A 24,578-nucleotide genomic window follows, 5' to 3' on the forward strand; every position below is an offset into this window, starting at 1 on the left:
TAATTAGTATATTTATCTTCTTCTACTCTCAAATAAACTGTAATTAATAATCAGATCAATATACCGTAATAGTGAGTGTGAATGAAGCATTAATATCTCAGATGCGTCTGGAATATTTCCACAGATTTCTCTTGATTTGATGTTAATACTGTTGAAGAGTGAGTAATGTTTTCATGCACTGTTCCTCATAAATGAACATGAATAGTTGATGAATGTAAACTGACCTCCTCTAGCGGACCCGAAGCTGAAGAACAGGAGGATGAACTGCAGTGTAGGAAGAATATCAAAGCTTATACGAGCCAGAACTAAGAATATAGCCTTGATCCGTTCACTGATCTCCACAGTTAATCTAATCAACACTGTAGAAGAAAAACAACATTAATAAATCATCCAAATGTTGAGCTGTGCATTAATGTCATGATAATCAATAAGTACAGAAGTAAACTGACTTCACTAATTCATAATCTGGACAGACAATCTTCACCATTCATTCAAAACTATAGAAACTTATAAATATCATATATATACTCAAAACATCTTAAACACACGAGGAGAAACTCACTATACTGTATCAAAACCACACAATATTACACACATTAACAGCTTTATAATAAGTGTGTGAGTCGTGTGAAGAGATTCAGTGTTTTACTGCAGAAATTATTAATGTTTCTGTTGATTCAGTTATTATTTACTGTATATTCAGCTGACAAACACTGTCATAAAGACGAGTAACAAACATCTCCCTAATAAATCTTTGGAATAAAACACTGTAATAATAAAACACTGTAATAATAAAACACTGTAGTAATAAAACACTGTAATAATGAAACACTGTAATAATAAAACACTGTAATAATAAAACACTGTAATCACGAGTGCTTTTGTTCTGATAGTTAATATTGTTTTTGCAGAATCTGTTACAAGAATTTGATTCCATCAAAAACTGTAGATCCACTGATCAATAATAATAATAACTAGAATGTACATTTCCTGAAGAAAATGTGAAGTGGTGCTTGCAGTGGGAAAACTCGCCACTCGGTTGCTAGGGTGTTGTACATGATTGCATACGAGCCAACAACCATGTCTGTACGATGTTGTGGAGCTGAAATATGGCTTCTATATGTTGCAATATGGTTGCTAGGTGGCTCTAAATGGTTGCTAGGGTGTGAATACACAGTTACCATGGTGATATTTACAGACTGTTTTCCAACTGAAACTAATGAGCCAACCCCCATCTCTATACAATATTCTGATGCAGAGATGTAGGTCTTGTAAAATGGTTGCTAGGGTACTCTGTTTGGTTGCTATGGAGTTGCTTGGCAGCTGTTAATGATGAAACTGCAAAGGCTTCTTGTCATTATGAATAATATAAACCAACTCCCATCTCTATACGATGTTCTGATGCAGAGATATACGTTTTGCTAAACGGTTGATAGGGTCCTTTGTTTGGTTGCTAGGGAGTGTCTTGGCAGCTGCCAATCATGAAACTCATAGGCTGCTTGTCAATATGAATGATATAAACCAACTCCCATGCCTCTGTGACATTCAGAATGGAAGATATCCCTCTTTGGATTTTGGTTGCTAGTGTACTCTGTTTGGTTGCTAGGGAGTGGCTTGTCAGCTGCCAATCATGAAACTCCAAAGGCTGCTTGTCAGTATGAATGATATAAAACAACTCCCATGCCTCTGCGACATTCAGAATGGAAGATATCCCTCTTTGGATTTTGGTTGCTAGGGTACTCTGTTTGGTTGCTAGGGAGTGGCTTGTCAGCTGCCAATCATGAAACTCCAAAGGCTTCTTGTCACTATGAATGATATAAACCAACTCCCATGCCTCTGCGACATTCAGAATGGAAGATATCCTTCTTTGGATTTTGGTTGCTAATGTACTCTATTTGGTTGCTAGGGAGTGGATTGGCAGCTGCCAATCATGAAACTCCAAAGGCTGCTTGTCAGTATGAATGATATAAACCAACTCCCATGCCTCTGTGACATCCAGAATGGAAGATATCCCTCTTTGAAGTTTGGTTGCTAGGGTAATCTATTTGGTTGCTATGGAGTTGCTTGACAGCTGCCAATGATGAAACTGCAAAGGCTTCTTGTCACTATGAATGAAATAAACCAACTCCCATGCCTCTATGACATTCAGAATGGAAGATATCCCTCTTTTGATTTTGGTTGCTAGGGTACTCTATTTGGTTGCTAGGGGGTGGCTTGATAGCTGCCAATGATTAAACTTCAAAGGCTTCTTGTCACTATGAATGATATAAACCAACCCCCATCTTTATACGATGCTCTGATACAGAGATATAGGTCTTGCTAAATAGTTGCTAGGGTACTCTGTTTGGTAGCTATGGAGTGGCTTGGCAGCTGCCAATGATGAAACTCCAAATGCTGCTTTTCAGTATGAATGATATAAACCAACTCCCATGCCTCTGTGACATTCAGAATGGAAGATATCCCTCTTTGGATTTTGGTTGCTAAGGGGCTCGACAATGGTTGCTAGGGAGGGGCTAGGAAGTGTTGAGGTGATTTATGATTGGCTGTTTGCTGCCCCGAGTCAAACGAGACCACCTTCATGTTTCTATGACAATTCAGTCTGGAGATATCCCTTTGATCTCTTTCAATGGAAGTCTATGGGACTTGTTGCTAAGGTGCTCTAAATGGTTGCTAGGGCATGGCTTGATAGCTTCACAATGATCCTGAGAGACTGATTGGTCGTCTGAGTAAAATGAGCCCGCCCCCTTGTCTCTATGACACTGTGATCCAGAGCTATGTTCAATACAAAATCCCTATGCAATTTACCATAGTAGGAAAAACATATGCTGGGCCGTCCTACACCATAGTAAGTCAGTGGGAAACTTTGGGCAGCTCCTGCCCCCCAGGGGTGCAACTTTTACCCCATTGTGAGGTATGGTCTCACACAGCCTGCCATCCTCTTCAAATGTGGCAAATCACACATTTCTGCGAAATCCTCGCTCAGAGCTATGACTCATCAAAGTTTGTCGCAATGTTAAGTCAATGGGATTTTTCGGCTGCTTTTTCGCCCCTGGGGCGAACACCGTACCCCCGATCGCTTATAAAAGTCATAGCACACCATTCCCGAATAATACGCACGATTTGACACCTCATTCGTGGGTCTGTGACAAAATCTGCGGGACGAGTTACGCGCCAAAGTTTTGTACGGAATAATAATAATAACTAGAATGTACATTTCCTGAAGAAAATGTGAAGTGGTGCTTGCAGTGGCAAAACTCGCCACTCGGTTGCTAGAGTGTGGTACATGATTGCATACAAGCCAACAAACATGTCTGTATGATGTTCTGGTGCTGAGATATGGCTTATTCATGTTGTTCAGGTGGTTGCTAGGGTGTTGCTAGGGTGTTCTGTGTGGTTACTAGGGCTTTGCTGGGTGGTTGCTATGGTGTTCTGGGTAGTTGCTATGGTGTTGCTAGGCGGTTGCTAGGGTGTTCTAGGTGGTTGCTAGGTGGTTGCTAGGGCGTTGCTAGGCAGTTGCTAGGGTGTTCTGGGTGGTTGCTATGGTGTTGCTAGGCGGTTGCTAGGGTATTCTGGGTGGTTGCTAGGGTATTCTGAGTGGTTGCTATGGTGTTGCTAGGTGGTTGCTATGGTATTCTGGGTGGTTGCTATGGTGTTGCTAGGCGGTTGCTAGGGTATTCTTGGTGGTTGCTAGGGCGTTGCTAGGCAGTTGCTAAGGTGTTCTGGGTGGTTGCTAGGCGGTTGCTATGGTATTCTGGGTGGTTGCTAGGGTGTTGCTAGGCAGTTGCTAGGGTGTTCTGGGTGGTTGCTATGGTGTTGCTAGGGTATTCTGGGTGGTTGCTATGGTGTTGCTAGTTGGTTGCTAGGGTATTCTGGGTGGTTGCCAGGGCATTGCTAGGCAGTTGCTAGGGTGTTCTGGGTGGTTGCTATGGTGTTGCTAGGCAGTTGCTAGGGTATTCTGGGTGGTTGCTAGGGCGTTGCTAGGCAGTTGCAAGGGTATTCTGGGTGGTTGCTATGGTGTTGCTAGGCGGTTGCTAGGGTATTCTGGGTGCTTGCTATGGTGTTGCTAGTTGGTTGCTAGGGTATTCTGGGTGGTTGCTAGGGCATTGCTAGGCAGTTGCTAGGGAGTTCTGGGTGGTTGCTATGGTGTTGCTAGGCGGTTGCTAGGGTATTCTGGGTGGTTGCTAGGGCGTTGCTAGGCAGTTGCTAGGGTATTCTGGGTGGTTGCTATGGTGTTGCCAGGCGGTTGCTAGGGTATTCTGGGTGGTTGCTAGGGCGTTGCTAGGCGGTTGCTAGGGTATTATAGGTGGTTGCTATGGTGTTGCTAGGCGGTTGCTAGGGTATTCTGGGTAGTTGCTAGGCGGTTGCTAGGGTATTCTTGGTGGTTGCTAGGGCGTTGCTAGGGTGTTCTGGGTGGTTGCTATGGTTTTGCTAGGCAGTTGCTATGGTATTCTGGGTGAATGCTAGGGCTTTGCTAGGCAGTTGCTAGGGTGTTCTGGGTGGTTGCTAGGCAGTTGCTAGGGTGTTCTGGGTGGTTGCTAGGCAGTTGCTAGGTGTTCTGGGTGTTGCTAGGCAGTTGCTAGGTGTTCTGGGTGGTTGCTAGGCAGTTGCTAGGGTGTTCTGGGTGGTTGCTAGGCGGTTGCTACGCAGTTGCTAGGGTGTTCTGGGTGGTTGCTATGGTGTTGCTAGGCAGTTGCTAAGGTGTTCTGGGTGGTTGCTATGGTGTTGCTAGGCAGTTGCTAGGGTGTTCTGGGTGGTTGCTATGGTATTTTTGGTGATTACTTGAGCATTTCTAGACATTGCTAGGGTGTTCAGGGTGGTTGCTAAGGTATTTTTGGTAGTTGCTATGGTGTTACTAGGTGGTTGGTAGTTTTCAAAGATGGTTACTATGGAGTTTTTATAGAGTTCTTAAAATCTTTAATAACGAGTGCCTTCAGTACTATGGCCGAATAGGCACAAGCATGGAGCGATATCGCAAGGCCACGAGAGTAAAATTGCTTTAAAAAATAAAAAAGAAATAAAAAATGTTTTTTTTTTGGTTTAGGGTGGTTGCTAGGGAGCTCTTAGTGGTTGCTAGGGTTCTGTAACTGGTTGCTAGGGTGTGGCTATGAAGATTTTAGGCCATTACTTATTGGTTGCTTGATAATATAAATCCTCTGAGGGAGAGAGAGAGGGAGAGACGCAGGGGTGTCAGGCCCTTTGGAGTCTGTGTGTGTGAAAACGGCAGTTTGGATTTGAATTTTTTGGAATGCCCAATGTTAAGTCAATGGGACTTTTTTGGACGCTTTTTCGTCCGCTGTGCGACCATCGTACACCCGATCGCTTAGAAAAGATATAGCACACCTCTCCTAAATGAGCCGGTCGATTTGACACCTCACTCAGGGGTCTGAGACAAACGGTGTGGGGCGAGTTACGCGCCAAACTTTTGTCCAGAATTAGTATGAGCAATAACAATAGTGTTGCTTTGAAAAGCACCACTAACTAGAATGTACATTTCCTGAAGAAAATGTGAAATGGTGCTTGCAGTGGCAAAACTCGCCACTCGGTTGCTAGAGTGTGGTACATGAATGCATACGAGCCAACAAACATGTCTGTACGATGTTCTGGTGCTGAGATATGGCTTATTCATGTTGTTCAGGTGGTTGCTAGGGTGTTCTGGGTGATTGCTAGGCAGTTGCTAGGGTATTATGGGTGGTTGCTAGGGTGTTGCTAGGCAGTTGCTAAGGTGTTCTGGGCGGTTGCTTGGCGGTTGCTAGGGTATTCTGGGTGGTTGATTGGACGTTGCTAGGCAGTTGCCTAGGGTGTTCTGGGTGGTTGCTAGGCGGTTGCTAGGGTGTTCTGGGTGGTTGCTAGGGCGTTGCTAGGGTGTTCTGGGTGGTTGCTATGGTGTTGCTAGGCGGTTGCTAGGGTATTCTGGGTGGTTGCTAGGGCGTTGCTAGGCAGTTGCTAGGGTGTTATGGGTGGTTGCTAGGGTATTCTTAGTGGTTGCTAGGGTGTTGCTAGGCAGTTGCTAGGGTGTTCTGGGTGGTTGCTAGGGCGTTGCTAGGCAGTTGCTAGGCAGTTGCTAGGGTGTTCTGGGTGGTTACTAGGCAGTTTCTAGGGTGTTCTGGGTGGTTGCTAGGCAGTTGCTAGGGTGTTCTGGGTGGTTGCTATGGTGTTGCTAGGCGGTTGCTAGGGTGTTCTGGGTGGTTGCTATGGTGTTGCTAGGCGGTTGCTAGGGTATTCTGGGTGGTTGCTAGGGCATTGCTAGGGTGTTCTGGGTGGTTGCTATGGTGTTGCTAGGTGGTTGGTAGGGTATTCTGGGTGGTTGCTAGGGCGTTGCTAGGCAGTTGCTAGGGTGTTCTGGGTGGTTGCTATGGTGTTGCTAGGCGGTTTCTTGGGTATTCTGGGTGGTTGCTAGGCAGTTGCTAGGGTGTTCAGGGCGGTTACTAAGGTATTATGGGTGGTTACTATGGTGTTACTAAGTGGTTGGTAGTTGTCACAGATGATTACTATTGGAGTTCTTAGCATTTTCTTGGCATGATTTAGCACTTGCCCAATCGCTATTAGCATGTAGCTATCCACAGCTAGCATGTGTAGCATGTTGGAATTCTTGTTTGCTAGCATGAGTCAAAAGAGCCAACCCCCATCTCTATACGATGTTCTGATGCAGAGAAATAGGTCTTGCAAAATGGTTGCTAGGGTACTTTGTTTGGTTGCTAGGGAGTGGCTTGGCAGCTGCCAATCATGAAACTCTAAAGGCTGCTTGTCAGTATGAACGATATAAACCAACTCCCATTCCTCTGTGACATTCAGAATGAAAGATATCCCTCTATGGATTTTGGTCGCTAAGGTGCTTGACAATGGTTGCTAGGGCGGGGCTAGAAAGTGTTGTGGTGTCTCATGAATGGCTGTTTGCTGCCCTGAGTCAAACTTGTCTTAACCCCATCTCTTTATGATGTTCTGATGCAGAGATAAAGGTCTTGTAAAATGGTTGCTAGGGTACTCTGTTTGGTTGCTATGGAGTTGCTTGGCAGCTGCCAATGATGAAACTGCAAAGGCTGCTTGTCACTATGAATGATATAAACCAACTCCCATGCCTCTGTGACATTCAGAATGGAAGATATCCCTCTTTGGATTTTGGTTGCTAAGGTGCTCGACAATGGTTGCTAGGGAGGGGCTAGGAAGTGTTGAGGTGATTCATGATTGGCTGTTTGCTGCCCCGAGTCAACTGAGACCACCCCCATGTTTCTATGACAATTCAGTCCAGAGATATCCCTTTGATCTCTTTCAATGTAAGTCTATGGGACTTGTTGCTAAGGCGCTCTAAATGGTTGCTAGGGCGTGGCTTGATAGCTTCACAATGATCCTTAGAGACTGATTGGTCGTCTGAGTAAAATGAGCCCGCCCCCTTGTCTCTCTGACACTGTGATCCAGAGCTACGTTCAATACAAAATCCCTATGCAATTTACCATAGTAGGAAAAGCATGTGTGTTTCACGGGACATTCCTTCCCCATAGTAAGTCAAAGGGGCAACTTTGGGACGCTCCTGCCCCCCAGGGGTGCAACTTTTACCCCATTGTGAGGTATGTTCTTACAGAGCCTGTCAGCCTCTTCAAATGTGGCAAATCACACGTTTCTGCGAAATCCTCGCTCAGAGCTACGTGTGGTCAAAGTTCGTCGCAATGTTAAGTCAATGGGACTTTTTTGGCCGCTTTTTCGCCCCTGGGGCGAACACCGCACCCCCGATCGCTTCTAAAAGTCATAGCACACCTCTCCTTAATGAGCCGGTCGATTTGACACCTCACTCAGGGGTCTGAGACAAACGGTGCGGGGCGAGTTTCGCGCCAAACTTTGTCCAGAATAATAATAATAAGAACTAGAATGTACATTTCCTGAAGAAAATGTGAAATGGTGCTTGCAGTGGCAAAACTCGCCACTCGGTTGCTAGAGTGTGGAACATGATTGCATACGAGCCAACAAACATGTCTGTACGATGTTCTGGTGCTGAGATATGGCTTATTCATGTTGTTCAGGTGGTTGCTAGGGTGTTCTGGGTGATTGCTAGGCAGTTGCTAGGGTATTATGGGTGGTTGCTAGGGTGTTGCTAGGCAGTTGCTAAGGTGTTCTGGGTGGTTGCTTGGCAGTTGCTAGGGTATTCTGGGTGGTTGATAGGACGTTGCTAGGCAGTTGCCTAGGGTGTTCTGGGTGGTTGCTAGGCGGTTGCTAGGGTGTTCTGGGTGGTTGCTAGGGTGTTCTGGGTGGTTGCTATGGTGTTGCTAGGCGGTTGCTAGGGTATTCTGGGTGGTTGCTAGGGCGTTGCTAGGCAGTTGCTAGGGTGTTATGGGTGGTTGCTAGGGTATTCTTAGTGGTTGCTAGGGTGTTGCTAGGCAGTTGCTAGGGTGTTCTGGGTGGTTGCTAGGGCGTTGCTAGGCAGTTGCTAGGCAGTTGCTAGGGTGTTCTGGGTGGTTACTAGGCAGTTTCTAGGGTGTTCTGGGTGGTTGCTAGGCAGTTGCTAGGGTGTTCTGGGTGGTTGCTATGGTGTTGCTAGGCGGTTGCTAGGGTATTCTGGGTGGTTGCTAGGGCGTTGCTAGGCGGTTGCTAGGGTGTTCTGGGTGGTTGCTATGGTGTTGCTAGGCGGTTGCTAGGGTATTCTGGGTGGTTGCTAGGGCATTGCTAGGGTGTTCTGGGTGGTTGCTATGGTGTTGCTAGGTGGTTGGTAGGGTATTCTGGGTGGTTGCTAGGGCGTTGCTAGGCAGTTGCTAGGGTGTTCTGGGTGGTTGCTATGGTGTTGCTAGGCGGTTTCTTGGGTATTCTGGGTGGTTGCTAGGCAGTTGCTAGGGTGTTCAGGGCGGTTACTAAGGTATTATGGGTGGTTACTATGGTGTTACTAAGTGGTTGGTAGTTGTCACAGATGATTACTATTGGAGTTCTTAGCATTTTCTTGGCATGATTTAGCACTTGCCCAATCGCTATTAGCATGTAGCTATCCACAGCTAGCATGTGTAGCATGTTGGAATTCTTGTTTGCTAGCATGAGTCAAAAGAGCCAACCCCCATCTCTATACGATGTTCTGATGCAGAGAAATAGGTCTTGCAAAATGGTTGCTAGGGTACTTTGTTTGGTTGCTAGGGAGTGGCTTGGCAGCTGCCAATCATGAAACTCTAAAGGCTGCTTGTCAGTATGAACGATATAAACCAACTCCCATTCCTCTGTGACATTCAGAATGAAAGATATCCCTCTATGGATTTTGGTCGCTAAGGTGCTTGACAATGGTTGCTAGGGCGGGGCTAGAAAGTGTTGTGGTGTCTCATGAATGGCTGTTTGCTGCCCTGAGTCAAACTTGTCTTAACCCCATCTCTTTATGATGTTCTGATGCAGAGATATAGGTCTTGTAAAATGGTTTCTAGGGTACTCTGTTTGGTTGCTATGGAGTTGCTTGGCAGCTGCCAATGATGAAACTGCAAAGGCTTCTTGTCACTATGAATGATATAAACCAACTCCCATGCCTCTGTGACATTCAGAATGGAAGATATCCCTCTTTGGATTTTGGTTGCTAAGGTGCTCGACAATGGTTGCTAGGGAGGGGCTAGGAAGTGTTGAGGTGATTCATGATTGGCCGTTTGCTGCCCCGAGTCAACTGAGACCACCCCCATGTTTCTATGACAATTCAGTCCAGAGATATCCATTTGATCTCTTTCAATAGAAGTCTATGGGACCTGTTGCTAAGGTGTTCTAAATGGTTGCTAGGGCGTGGCTTGATAGATTCACAATGATCCTGAGAGACTGATTGGTCGTCTGAGTAAAATGAGCCTGCCCCCTTGTCTCTATGACACTGTGATCCAGAGCTACGTTCAATACAAAATCCCTATGCAATTTACCATAGTAGGAAAAGCATGTGTGTTTCACGGGACATTCCTTCCCCATAGTAAGTCAATGGGGCAACTTTGGGACGCTCCTGCCCCCCAGGGGTGCAACTTTTACCCCATTGTGAGGTATGTTCTTACAGAGCCTGTCAGCCTCTTCAAATGTGGCAAATCACACGTTTCTGCGAAATCCTCGCTCAGAGCTACGTGTGGTCAAAGTTCGTCGCAATGTTAAGTCAATGGGACTTTTTTGGCCGCTTTTTCGCCCCCTGGGGCGAACACCGCACCCCCGATCGCTTCTAAAAGTCATAGCACACCTCTCCTTAATGAGCCGGTCGATTTGACACCTCACTCAGGGGTCTGAGACAAACGGTGCGGGGCGAGTTTCGCGCCAAACTTTGTCCAGAATAATAATAAGAAGAACTAGAATGCACATTTCCTGAAGAAAATGTGAAGTGGTGCTTGCAGTGGCAAAACTCGCCACTCGTTTGCTAGGGTGTTGTACATGATTGCATACGAGCCAACAAACATGTCTATATGATATTGTGGGGCTGAAATATGGCTTCTATGTGTTGGAATATGGTTGCTAGGTGGCTGTAAACGGTTGCTAGGGTGTGAATACACAGTTAGCATGGTGATATTTACAGACTGTTTCCCAACCAAAACAAAAGAGCCAACCCCCATCTCTATACGATGTTCTAATGCAGAGACATGGGTCTTGATAAACGGCTGTTAGGGTCCTCTGTTTGGTTGCTAGGGAGTGACTTGTCAGGTGCCAATCATGAAACTCCAAAGGTTGCTTGTAAGTATGAATGATTCAAACCAACTCCCATGCCTCTGTGACATTCAGAGTGGACGATATCCCTCTTTGGATTTTGGTTGCTAGGCTACTCTATTTGGTTGCTATGGAGTTGCTTGGCAGCTGCCAATGATGAAACTGTAAAGGCTTCTTGTCACTATGAAGGATATAAACCAACTCCCATGCCTCTGTGACATTCAGAGTGGAAGATATACCTCTTTGGATATTGGTTGCTAGGGTACTCTTTTTGGTTGCTAGGAAGTGGCTTGGCAGCTGCCAGTCATGAAACTCCAATGGCTGCTTGTCAGTATGAATGATATAATCCAACTCCCATGCCTGTGTGACATACAGAATGGACAATATCCCTCTTTGGATTTTGGTTGCTAGGGTACTCTATTTGGTTGCTATGGAGTTGCTTGGCAGCTGCTAATGATGAAACTGCAAAGGCTTCTTGTCAGTATGAATGATATAAACCAACTCCCATGTCTATACGATGTTCTGATGCAGAGATATACGTTTTGCTAAACGGTTGCTAGGGTACTCTGTTTGGTTGCTAAGGAGTAGATTGGCAGCTGCCAATGATGAAACTGCAAAGGCTTCTTGTCACTATGAATGATATAAACCAACTCCCATGCCTCTGTGACATTCAGAATGGAAGATATCCCTCTTTGGATTTTGTTTGATAGGGTACTCTGTTTGGTTGCTAGGGAGTGGCTTGTCAGCTGCCAATCATGAAACTCCAAAGGCTGCTTGTCAGTATGAATTATATAAACCACAATGATCCTTAGAGACTGACTGGTCGTCTGAGTAAAATGAGCCCGCCCCCTTGTCTTTCTGACACTGTGATCCAGAGCTACGTTCAATACAAAATCCCTATGCAATGTGTAGGACGGCCCATTTCATGGGCCGTCCTACACCATTGTAAGTCAATGGGAAACTTTGGGACGCTCCTGCCCCCCAGGGGTGCAACTTTTACCCCATTGTGAGGTATGTTCTTACAGAGCCTGTCAGCCTCTTCAAATGTGGCAAATCACACGTTTCTGCGAAAACCTTGCTCAGAGCTATGTGTGGTCAAAGTTTGTTGCAATGTTAAGTCAATGGGACTTTTTTGGCCGCTTTTCCGCCCTTGGGGCGAACACCGCACCCCCGATCGCTTATAAAAGTCATAGCACACCTCTCCTCAATGAGCCGGTCGATTTGACACCTCACTCAGGGGTCTGAGACAAACGGTGCAGGGCGAGTTTCGCGCCAAACTTTTGTGTGGAATAATAAGAATAAGTATTATAATAATAAGTATGCAAGAGAACACTAATGATGCCTTGCTTTCAGCAAGCACCATTAATAATAAGTATGCAAGAGAACACTAATGATGCCTTGCTTTCAGCAAGCACCATTAATAATAAGTATGCAAGAGAACACTAATGATGCCTTGCTTTCAACAAGCACCATTAACTAGAATGTACATTTCCTGAAGAAAATGTGAAATGGTGCTTGCAGTGGCAAAACTCGCCACTCCGTTGCTAGAGTGTGGTACATGATTGCATACGAGCCAACAAACATGTCTGTACGATGTTCTGGTGCTGAGATATGGCTTATTCATGTTGTTCAGGTGGTTGCTAGGGTGTTCTGGGTGGATGCTAGGCAGTTGCTAGGGTGTTCTAGGTGGTTGCTATGGTGTTGCTAGGCGGTTGCTAGGGTATTCTGGGTGGTTGCTAGGGCGTTGCTAGAGTTTTCTGGGTGGTTGCTAGGGCGTTGCTAGGGTGTTCTGGATGGTTGCTATGGTGTTGCTGGGCGGTTGCTAGGGTATTCTGGGTGGTTGCTAGGGCGTTGCTAGGCAGTTGCTAGGGTATTCTGGGTGGTTGCTAGGCGGTTGCTAGGGTACTCTTGGTGGTTGCTAGGGCGTTGCTAGGGTGTTCTGGGTGGTTGCTATGGTGTTGCTAGGGTATTCTAGGTGGTTGCTATGGTGTTGCTAGGGTATTTTGAATGCTGAAACTGGTTGCTAGGGTGTGGCTATGAAGATTTTAGGACATTACTTATTGGTTGCTTGATAATATAAATCCTCTGAGGGAGAGAGAGAGGGAGAGACGCAGGGGTGTCAGGCCCTTTGGAGTCTGTGTGTGTGAAAACGTCGGTTTGGATTTGAATTTTTTGGAATGCCCAATGTTAAGTCAATGGGACTTTTTTGGCCGCTTTTTCGTCCGCTGTGCGAACATCGTACACCCGATCGCTATGGTGTTGCTAAGGTATTTTTTTTAGTTGCTATGGTGTTACTAGGTGGTTGGGAGTTGTCAAAGATGGTTACTATGGAGTTTTTATAGAGTTATTAAAATCTTTAATAATGAGTGCCTTTCAGCAAGCACCATTAATAATAATAATAATAATAAGTATGCAAGAGAACACTAATGATGCCTTGCTTTCAGCAAGCACCATTAATAATAAGTATGCAAGAGAACACTAATGATGCCTTGCTTTCAGCAAGCACCATTAATAATAATAATAATAATAATAATAATAAGTATGCAAGAGAACACTAATGATGCCTTGCTTTCAGCAAGCACCATTAATAATAAGTATGCAAGAGAACACTAATGATGCCTTGCTTTCAGCAAGCACCATTAATAAGTATGAGCAATAACAATAGTGATGCCTTGCTTTCAGCAAGCACCACTAATAAGTATGCAAGAGAACACTAATGATGCCTTGCTTTCAGCAAGCACCATTAACTAGAATGTACATTTCCTGAAGAAAATGTGAAGTGGTGCTTGCAGTGGCAAAACTCGCCACTCGGTTGCTAGGGTGTTATACATGATTGCATACGAGTCAACAACCATGTCTGTACGATGTTCTGGTGCTGAGATATGGCTTATCCATGTTGTTCAGGTGGTTGCTAGGGTGTTGCTAGGGTGTTCTGTGTGGTTGCTAGGGCTTTGCTAGGCGGTTGCTAGGGTGTTCTGGGTGGTTGCTATGAAGTTGCTAGGCGGTTGCTAGGGTATTCTGGGTGGTTGCTATGGTGTTTCTAGGCAGTTGCTAGGGTATTATGGGTGGTTGCTAGGCAGTTGCTAGGGTGTTCTGGGTGGTTGCTATGGTGTTGCTAGGTGGTTGCTAGGGTATTCTGGGTGGTTGCTATGGTGTTGCTAGGCGGTTGCTAGGGTATTCTGGGTGGTTGCTAGGGTATTCTGGGTGGTTGCTATGGTGTTGTTAGGCGGTCGCTAGGGTATTCTGGGTGGTTACTAGGCAGTTGCTAGGGTGTTCTTGGTGGTTGCTATGGTGTTGCTAGGTGGTTGCTATGGTGTTGCTAGGTGGTTGCTAGGTTATTCTGGGTGGTTGCTAGGGCGTTGCTAGGCAGTTGCTAGGGTGTTCTGGGTGGTTTCTATGGTGTTGCTAGGCGGTTGCTAGGGTATTCTTGGTGGTTGCTAGGGCGTTGCTAGGCGGTTGCTAGGCGGTTGCTAGGGTATTCTGGGTGGTTTCTATGGTGTTGCTAGGCGGTTGCTAGGGTATTCTTGGTGGTTGCTAGGGCGTTGCTAGGCGGTTGCTAGTGTATTCTGGGTGGTTGCTATGGTTTTGCTAGGCGGTTGCTAGGGTATTCTGGATGGTTGCTATGGTGTTGCTAGGCGGTTGCTAGGGTATTCTGGGTGGTTGCTAGGCGGTTGCTAGAGTATTATTGGTGGTTGCTAGGGCGTTGCTAGGCAGTTGCTAGGGTGTTCTGTGTGGTTGCTAGGCGGTTGCTAGGGTATTCTGGTTGGTTTCTATGGTGTTGCTAGGCGGTTGCTAGGGTATTCTTGGTGGTTGCTAGGGCGTTGCTAGGCGGTTGCTAGTATATTCTGGGTGGTTGCTATGGTTTTGCTAGGCAGTTGCTAGGGTATTCTGGGTGGTTGCTAGGCAGTTGCTAGGGTATTATTGGTGGTTGCTAGGCGGTTGCTAGGGTATTCTGGGTGGTTGCTAGGCAGTTGCTAGGGTATTATTGGTGGTTGCTAGGCAGTTGCTAGGGTGTTCTGGGTGGTTGCTAGGCAGTTGCTAGGTGTTCTGGGGGTTGCTAGACAGTTGCTAGGGTGTTCTGGGTGGTTGCTACGGTATTTTTGGTGGTTACTAGAGCGTTTCTAGACGTTGCTAGGGTGTTCAGGATGGTTGCTAAGGTATTTTTTTTAGTTGCTATGGTGTTACTAGGTGGTTGGGAGTTGTCAAAGATGGTTACTATGGAGTTTTTATAGAGTTATTAAAATCTTTAATAATGAGTGCCTTCAGTACGGCACTCGGCCTGCGGCCTCATGCCTATGGCCGAATAGGCACAAGCATGGAGCAATATCGCAAGGCCACGAGTGTAATATTGCGTTAAAAAATACAAAAAAATGTAAAAAAAAAAAAAATTTTTGGTTTAGGGTGGTTGCTAGGGAGCTCTTAGTGGTTGCTAGGGTGCTGAAACTGGTTGCTAGGGTGTGGCTATGAAGATTTTAGGCCATTACTTATTGGCTGCTTGATAATATAAATCCTCTGAGGGAGAGAGAGAGGGAGAGACGCAGGGGTGTCAGGCCCTTTGGAGTCTGTGTGTGTGAAAACGTCGGTTTGGATTTGAATATTTTTAGAATGCCCAATGTTAAGTAAATGGGACTTTTTTGGCCGCTTTTTCGTCCGCTGTGCGAACATCGTACACCCGATCGCTTAGAAAAGTCATAGCACACCTCTCCTCAATGAGCCGGTCGATTTGACACCTCACTCAGGGGTCTGTGACAAACGGTGCGGGGCGCATTACGCGCCAAACTTTGTGTGGAATATAAGTATGAGCAATAACAATAGTGTTGCTTTGAAAAGCACCACTAATAAGTATGCAAGAGAACACTAATGATGCCTTGCTTTCAGCAAGCACCATTAATAATAAGTATGAGCAATAACAATAGTGATGCCTTGCTTTCAGCAAGCACCACTAATAATAATAAGTTTAAATAGGATTTCAATATGTTGGCTCTCTCAAGCCAACTTAATAATAATAATAAGTTTAAATAGGATTTCAATATGTTGGCTCTCTCAAGCCAACTTAATAATAAGTATGAGCAATAACAATAGTGATGCTTTTAAAAAAGCACCACTAATAAGTATGAGCAATAACAATAGTGTTGCTTTGAAAAGCACCACTAATAATAATAAGTATGAGCAATAACAATAGTGATGCCTTGCTTTCAGCAAGCACCACTAATAATAAGTATGAGCAATAACAATAGTGATGCTTTTAAAAAAGCACCACTAATAATAATAAGAAGAATAAGTATGAGCAATAACAATAGTGATGCCTTGCTTTCAGCAAGCACCACTAATAATAATAATAATAATATATACTGAGATAAGTGGATCTCTGTGTTTTTATTAAAGTGTGTAATTGCTTTAGATGATTATGATAATCATGAATAATGATGAGTTAAATATTGAATGAAATATTAATGTGCAGTGTGTGTGTGTGTGTGTGTGTGTGTGTTTATGGACGACTGAACTGATGATGTCTGGCTTTTATGATCAGATCAGAGACTATATATATATATAAATATATATAAAAAAATAAATGACTGACACATTAAACAGTTCTGAGATATAAGTCTCCGTGTATGTACTGTTTATGGGATACACTGCATGAGAAGAAACACTACAACTATCGCTTTTTATCAATGTAGCACATGCTTGCTGAATAAAACTATTGATTTACTTTTTAAAAAAAGAAAGAAATAGTATATTTTTTGAACGGTAGAGTATATTAGTACAAAATATTTCTATTTTAAATAAATGCTTTTTTTTTTTTTTTACTTTAGCACTGCAATTTTTCTCATTTAGACTGCAGTATCAGAGGGATTTCCTCAAATTTTTCGCGTCAGTACGGAGGCCCGCACATGACATGCCGGAAGAAGTAGTAGGCTAAATCGTGCGCATGATTTACTTTTTTTTTCTTGTATGTCATGTGAGCAAAACTATTCCATATTTCACTATTGTAAGTGCAGAAAATGTTTGTCTTTTATTTTGTATTTTTGCGCGTACGTTTCCAGGTGGTTTGGTCACATGGGTATCGGTGGGTATTTACCATTGACAGTACACTCTAAAAAGTGCATATGGCTTGTCATTAGTTTAAAGAACTTTTTATACTTGATCTGACTCAATACATTCACTTTTCTTGCTTGTCGTTGGTCTAATGTAATTGAGTTTAGTTGTCTTGAAGTAAAAAAAAAAAATTGGGTGTAATTTAAACTAATTGCTTTAAATCAAATTACAATTTTACGTCCACGTCCAAACCACGTGACTACTGACGTCATCAAGCTTGGGTCGAGAATTTTCTGTTCGGCCGCCATCTTGTTTTGCTGTATGAAGACCGTTGCGGATCCACAGTATTGGTGAGTAATCCTAAAATAAGTTTTCATTAAGTTTTATCGCCGTTAATATACATTTCTATAATATTAAAGTAGAATTCAATGCATTCATGCATGTGTTTGGTTGAATATCTTTTATTTTGGTCAGAGTCATCTGATATTTCAAGTGTACAGTTAATGTTAGCTATAACGTTAACTGTTAGGCCTAGTAACGATGGATAGCCATTAATAGATACTTAAGTAACGTCAGTAACGTTAGATAATTTGTGGACTTTTAATTACATTATTTATTTGGGTTTTTCCTGCATTGAGAATTACAAGGCGACCGCCTCCCGCCTCCGTCAAATGGCGTTCCCGATCCGGCTGTCCTCAAAACTCAGACAGGCTCAGATTAGGCCTGTCGCGATAAATAATCAGAAATATTGTTACTCAATCATTCACAAATTCTAATATAATGATTTAAGTGGTGTAAAGCCATTTCATATCTTCTTGTGAGGGACAGAAGAAATTTTACATCGTTAAATTAAAGTTTGCGCAAACTCGTCTTCCCTCCGTTGCAGCTGTCAATCATTTGATCCATTCAGCATTCAAACAGCGCGTCGCGGTAAAACTCCTGTCTACCAAATTTAATAATCGTGACAGCCCAAGTTCAGATACCTATTTTCCAAGCAGGATTTTACCACCTTCAACTCATTTTGATACAGGAAAAACCTTAAAATAGTATATAATTGTTACTATCGGTTGTAATGTTATAATACATTGCGTGTAAGTTATACATTTCGTTCATTGAGTGGATTGTATAAGTTTCTGACATTTGATTGATGTAGAAACATTGGTGAATGAGAAAAATAAAGTAGCAAGAGTGGTTAATACTTTAAAATGAGTCAAGCAACAGTTAAGTTGGTGTGATTATGCTTCAAATCAAATGACAAGTTTGCATTCTGTTTAAGCCACGTGAGTGACCACGGACGACCACGCACGGACAAAATTCTTCTCGACCATCATCTTCTGCTGCAGGATAACCTCATGGTGGACCCAAAATTACATATGGTGAGTAATGTTACAAATTAAATTACGTTTGTTTCTATCATACATTTATTAATCACATGAGGATCAGTTAACTGATTAATGCAAACGTGTTTTATCAAATAATTCAAAGTTTGAATTCAAAGTGGACATCAGAGAATTTACACTTTATCAATATATTGCACAGCACTGAATTGAGTTCTTTTTAGTGTCATATGGCGTTTGAATGGTCATAGATATTTTATTTTAATTGAAAATGTCTACCTTGCCAAGTATTCACTTTAACACATTTGGTTTTGTCTTAAACATTTGCCAAAAAATCGAGTTTGTCTTTGTTGGTATGTGTGTTAATTCTTAAAGTGACAGTAGCCTCATATATACATACTACTGTATAACCTTAAAAGAATAAATATATGGTAAATACTTGATTGATCAATTACGTTGTTGACGTTTTAACACACTGCAGTAGGTTCCGATTATGTCATAAAAGTTTAAACATGCATACACGCACGCAATGACCTATTACATAATACGTTACACAAAATACATTATTTTATGAAATCTGTATGAAATTACATCTTTGCAACTTTGAAAATAATTATTGATAAACGTTCAAATTACACCAACTTATTTAACGTATTATTTATAAATATCTAAACTTGCACAATTTTTGGCTCTTAGGTGCAAAAGCATATCCATGGATTTTAATTTTCTTTATAAAAGTTGGTGATTGCTGTGTTTGTCTTTTTTAAGATACAGATGTTGAAAGACAACAGTTTGGAGTCATTGTAGTCCAGTCAGAAGATAACGGTAAGTAATTGGTCTCTTTTTGGTAAGAGCAGTTGAATTTATGAATTAGCTCTCGGAGTAAGAATTGTTTCCTTTTTTTAATTTTTTTTTTTTTATTGTGTGTCTTTCAGATTGGCCAGAAAGATGAAGCACAGAGAGAACTTGGACAGTTTTTGTGCTCTATGAAAGTGATGGTCTAAGCACTCCCCTGGACATCAGCATTGTCATTGATGGTACTGAGGTTTTACATGAGTTGTCCTCAGTTGCATCTGCTTGTGCCATGATGTTTGGAATCACGTACTGAGAACTTTAGGTATCCTGAAGTACCTAAATATGCCTTTCAAAAAATTGTCATGGACATAGCGAAGATGCAAATGGATTTTAAAAGGTTAATTCATCCAAAAATGAAAATTCTGTCGGTATTTACTCACTCATCGTGAGCGTCATCTTCTCAGTTCTCGCGCTTGTGTCGTGGCGCTCTCGGGAACTCACTCAAGACCCAAACTCAAGAGAATTAGTAGTTGAATAAAGTCGAAGGTTTTTTTTTTTGGTTTTTTTTGTACACAAAAAATATTCTCGTCGCTTGATAAACTTAAGGTTGATCCACTGTAGTCACTTGGACTATTTTAACAATGTCTTTACTAACTTGTCTTGGCCGGCAGAATGAAATTACATAGCAACCTATGAAGGAGTAAAACAGCTCTCAGATCTCATTAAAAATATTTTAATTTGGTGAACTAACCCTTTAAATGTTCCTGCATGTCATGTCTTTTAAGGAGCTTTCAATGTTTCAATGGGTTTTTTTTTTCTTTTTTTTTTTTTTCAATGAATTGATGTTACACTGGATGATTTATCAATGCCATATTAAGGGCTTTTCAATGTTTTCTGTTACATTCCTAAATTTAATGCAAGATAATCTGAAATGTCAAGTGACAATTTTACTATAGCAAATGGAATTGATGTATACATTTATTGATGGATGATTTTTTTTGTTGTTGTACAAAATTATATTGTTGACGGTTTTATTATTGAATGTATTTTTTTTTTTTTATTAAGTCATGCACTAAAACGGTTTCAGAATTGACTTTTGTAAATCAAATGAATTCTTCATGTTTTAACAAGTGGAAATTCTGTTTTTTTGTGAGTTTGTTGGAAGATTGCACTAAATAAACGGTTAAATGTTGATTTCAGAGTGTAAAAGGCTTATTTTTTTCAGACAAAAATTCGGTGATATTTCATGTTTGTAATTTGATTTTGTATTCATTTTGATATTTAATATATAAAAATGTTAAAAATTAAGTTAATCCAAATAATAATTTATAATTTAATGCTAATTAAACAAATCTCTTTGGTTGAAAGAGTATTTTTACTTTAAGTTGACTATGGAAATGTGATTTGAGTAAATTAATTTTTTTAAGTTGAGATAAAGTAAACCGATTACTTGTAACAAGTTGAAGTAATTTTTTTACTTTGATCCAACGACTCATTTTTTTCAGTGTATATAAACTGGACACATTGGATTCAACGGAGACAAGTGAAGTCAGTTAGAAGCACTCACTTCCTGATGGCTGAGCGACTGCGCAGACTCAAACTGAGCTTGACGACGTAGATGTGACGTGAGCAATCCGTCTGTCTTCTAGTAGCTGTGCCAAGAGAAATCTGAATCATTCCCTTCCGAAACTTGCAGAGACGGAGAGTGTGAGTAGGAGCTGTCCATGAGCTAGGAGCAGGAGCAACTTTTGCTAAGTATTCTGATTAATTATTTTATCATTTTGCCTCCACGTCCCCCCCGCGAGCGAGCTTCTCCTCCATACGGTAATCTCTCTACTGTGCGACAGAGTCGCGTGGTTATGAAGCAATCGTTAGCTTACTTTTACAAAAACTGCTTCTACGGGGCCATAACGTAAGATACAAGGTAATGGAGCCTTTTTATACATTTTTGTGTTTCTTTAGAAATAAATAATGGACAAATGGAGTCTTTAAACGCGTCAGATGTGAAGTTATTCGCTGTCAAAGTGACGTCAAAATGAATGGGAGTCAATGGAATGCTAACAGCAGGTGATGGTCTGCTAATCAATGGTGGCGCTCGGGGAAGCTTCAAGAAAATATCAAACCCTGCCCCCCTGGTTTTTACCTGGTAACGTTAGTGTTTCCTGTTTTGTTTATTGTGTAGAGAGGGGGTGAGTAGCGAGGAGTGCTCACTTTCTGTTGACCGTTTACGTTTATACATTGATACAGTAGGCTACGTTTCTCATCATCAAATTGTTTCTACTTGGATAGTCTGTTATCTTGCAAATAAACGCTCTTTGGATTTTGAACGCATGGAAACGCGTCACGGATTTTTCCTGCTACTTAGCCTCTCAGCGGCTATAGGTTGCTGCTACAACTATTAACGTTATGTCATTTATTTCCATGATTTGTCATGGCCCGAAATTCACAATTCGAAAATCCCCAGATATTTGCAGGTTTTCCATGACACGCCAGAAACACACACGTCTCTGTATAATGTCACTAATGTAATGTTATGTTGTGCTTGTGGTGGGGAAGCCCATTACCTTCTCTAATAATTATATGTGGGTCGTAAGCCAATTGGCTGTCACCGTGGGGATATAAAGGGCGATAGACCTGTGCTTGAGGTCAACGTCACTAACGCGTCGCGAACGCTGCGTCCGGCATCAGGTGTGGACACTGGAGAGAGGTATGAGCGCTTGGTGACTTTGTGAGATTATCTTTTAAATTCAGTAGCTAAATGTCGCTGGTTGCATGTTTTCTGCACCATAAGCTCCGATTGCTCGACTGCCATTCCCTCTCGTGTGGTTTGTATCAGCTGTTGTTTCTCGTGCGGGTCTCTCTCCAATAGCATCCAGCTGCAGCCCCGCAGCTGTTTATTTTATAGCTTTAGTTATAGTGTTTTAGTTATAGTTTATTTTATAGCTGTTTATATATAGCAATTTTATTTCCTATTTTCACCTCTGGATTGACATATATTTATTTTATATTTTCACCTCTGGATAGACAGCATATTTAGTTCTCACCTCTGGATGGACAGAATATTTATTTTATATTTTCACCTCTGGATAGACAGCATATTTAGTTCTCACCTCTGGATAGACATATATTTATTTTATATTTTCACCTCTGGATAGACAGCATATTTAGTTCTCACCTCTGGATGGACAGTATATTTATTTTATATTTTCACCTCTGGATAGACATATATTTATTTTATATTTTCACCTCTGGATAGACAGCATATAAAGTTCTCACCTCTGGATAGACATATATTTATTTTATATTTTCACCTCTGGATAGACAGCATATTTAGTTCTCACCTCTGGATGGACAGTATATTTATTTTATATTTTCACCTCTGGATTGACATATATTTATTTTATATTTTCACCTATGGATAGACAGCATATTTATTTTCTGTTTTCACCTGTGGATAGACAGCATTCTTTGCAGGCTTAATTGCACACATCTTTTCCGTATTGTCATTTTACTTTTATGACTTAAAATATATAATATAAAAGCTGTGTGCAAATTGAAATATGATCTTTATCATATCTCTTTACATAAAACAATTCTCAATGATATACTTAATTATAACATCAATAATTCATGCAAACTGCATTCACAAGAACCACCTTGAAAATTGTAGGATTTGTGAATTCTAATAGGTTTAATGGACCCACAAGTTCACTTCCCGATACATATTCACGTACACATAGGCAAAGGAACCCGAGACGCAGAGGACGGAAGGGACGCAAGAATGCTCATATATGGGAAACAACAGTGTCACCAAAAACCCCCTCGGTGACTATAGAAGGTTGATGTTGCAATACCCTGTCATGAGACTTAGTTCCTCTGGAAAAACCCAAGCTTACTGCATTGGAACAATGTAACCAGGTTCCATATAAATATAACTGCTTTCTGACTGTCGATTGCTGCTTTTTTGATCTTGATATCGATTGCAACCCGGGAGAGAAATTAAAATCTCTTCTCGATTCATTCTAGCTAAATTGCTTTTGGTTTGAACTGCTCTGCTGTATTATTGCAACTTGAAAGCTCTCGGATGAGAACAAGTTCATATTTACTCCTAACTGCTTGAACTGCTTACAAGGTAATTAGTCTTTGTAATATTCACTCATACAGGACTGCCCTGTTGAGATTGAATAAGCTGAAGTTTTTATACTCTGTAACTTTTTCTTTTGATTTGCTACAAGTATTAATTTTTTGTATAACCAGTGTTTTAATCTTTTGTATAAATAAATTTTTATTTCTAAAGACAATCACTGTTTAAGTTTTTACTTCAGCTGATAAGACAGTTCTAAAAGCAATAGACAGAGCAATTCTTTTAATTCCTTCTTACCACTGAAGATAACAAGGTTCCAAGAGCGATTCTGCTGGAAGGTGAGCATGATTTTGATTCATATGTTTAGTTTGAAAATGTTTATTATTGTTTACCTGGGAGTGTAGGGACTACACTTAGGCTTACTGGTATAAATAACAAGCTATTAAGGGAATAGTACTAATTCTGACCTGACAGCAAAAGGCCGCCTTGACACAGTGATACTCGGGGCTAATCAGGAAAGTGAGTGTAATACCAGAACTCACCACATGGGGGCTCGTCCGGGATTGGGACAATTTAGTATTGCCCAATAAAACCCATAAGAACCTAGGGGAACAATAGTTTTCAAAAACTAAGACAACGGCTATATCCAAATGCAAAACAAAGTCTCCATAGTGCTTTGAGGAAGTTAACAGAATTGTTACTTCCTTCTAAACTTAGAAAATATCTCAAGGACGCTTGAGATAAGGTTTTTAAGTTAGGCACGACAAAGGTAACAAGAGATCTCGAGGCAGCGCTGTAGGACCATAGAGTACCTAAACTAGAAACCTCATATAAAAGAGATAGTTACCAAAAACAGATTCAGAGGAGTGTACAGTTTCACGAAGTCATGGAAAAAATAACCAATATTACTTTGCTTTCACAAGATCAATTGACCAAAAGATTGAAAGATGCAGGGCAAGTAGGCAATGAGGAACTACTGGCTACTGATGATAGCTTATACACTTCTAATGAAGCTGGATTAAGTAAACTAGTCCAGGTGGTAGGCCACAAAAGCCGGAGTAAAAAGGTTTCCGTAGAAATTGGGGATAGTGATGTTACTGTACCAATAGTTAAAGGAACCGACATAAGGGTAACCAGGAATGGTATTCCTGATCCGGATGCTTTGATCGCAGCTGACTCTCCTTCTCCTTCAGAACAAACTGATAGAGAAGGAGCAGCTGGAAGTGACTATGGTCATCTAGGCATAAATTATGATATTACTCCGGTAGAAATGGGAGCTATCCCTAAACAAAGAAATGTAATAGCTGGATTCAGTCCTCTGATTTCAGGGGAGGCATCGTGGGAAAGAGAAAAAATAGGTTTTAGGCCGTATAAAACCTCGACGGATAAGAAAGGCAATGGTAGATACCAAATAAAAACAGATGAAGAGTCTGAAAAAAGTTCAAGTTCAGAATATACTGAAGATGAGGAAATACCACGAAGAAAGATCGTTAATTATAAAAAATCTAGAAGTCAATCTCGTGAGAGGCGAAGCAGCTCTCACCAGAGAGAACATGACAGGCTAGGAGGAAGAACCTTTCTGACATGTCCGGGACTCATTTTTGCTCCCAGAGATTCACAGTTATCATCGGTAAAAGGAACAAACCAGAAAATATTAAAACTAGCTTGTGGTCCGACCCCTGATGAGATCCTGGACATGCCAGGAA

At 41.9% G+C, this 24,578-nt stretch overlaps 2 protein-coding genes across 2 annotated transcripts in view; one reads left to right on the plus strand and one right to left on the minus strand.

Moving 5' to 3' along the window:
- LOC307163631 (uncharacterized protein) overlaps positions 1 to 24,578 on the plus strand; it is a 315,702-nt gene that overhangs the window by 110,770 nt on the left and 180,354 nt on the right. The window lies entirely within an intron of this gene.
- Positions 1 to 24,578, minus strand: part of LOC307171012 (polymeric immunoglobulin receptor-like) — a gene marked incomplete at its 3' end in the record, with an annotated part of 144,217 nt that overhangs the window by 46,467 nt on the left and 73,172 nt on the right. Inside the window, exon 12 of the mRNA XM_079892375.1 lies at positions 225 to 359. Coding sequence (XP_079748501.1) covers positions 225 to 359 — 135 coding nt within the window. The remainder of the gene's footprint in view (positions 1 to 224; positions 360 to 24,578) is intronic.

This window comes from Squalius cephalus, assembly GCF_949319135.1.
Source record: "Squalius cephalus genome assembly, chromosome: 1".
Taxonomy (NCBI): domain Eukaryota; kingdom Metazoa; phylum Chordata; class Actinopteri; order Cypriniformes; family Leuciscidae; genus Squalius; species Squalius cephalus.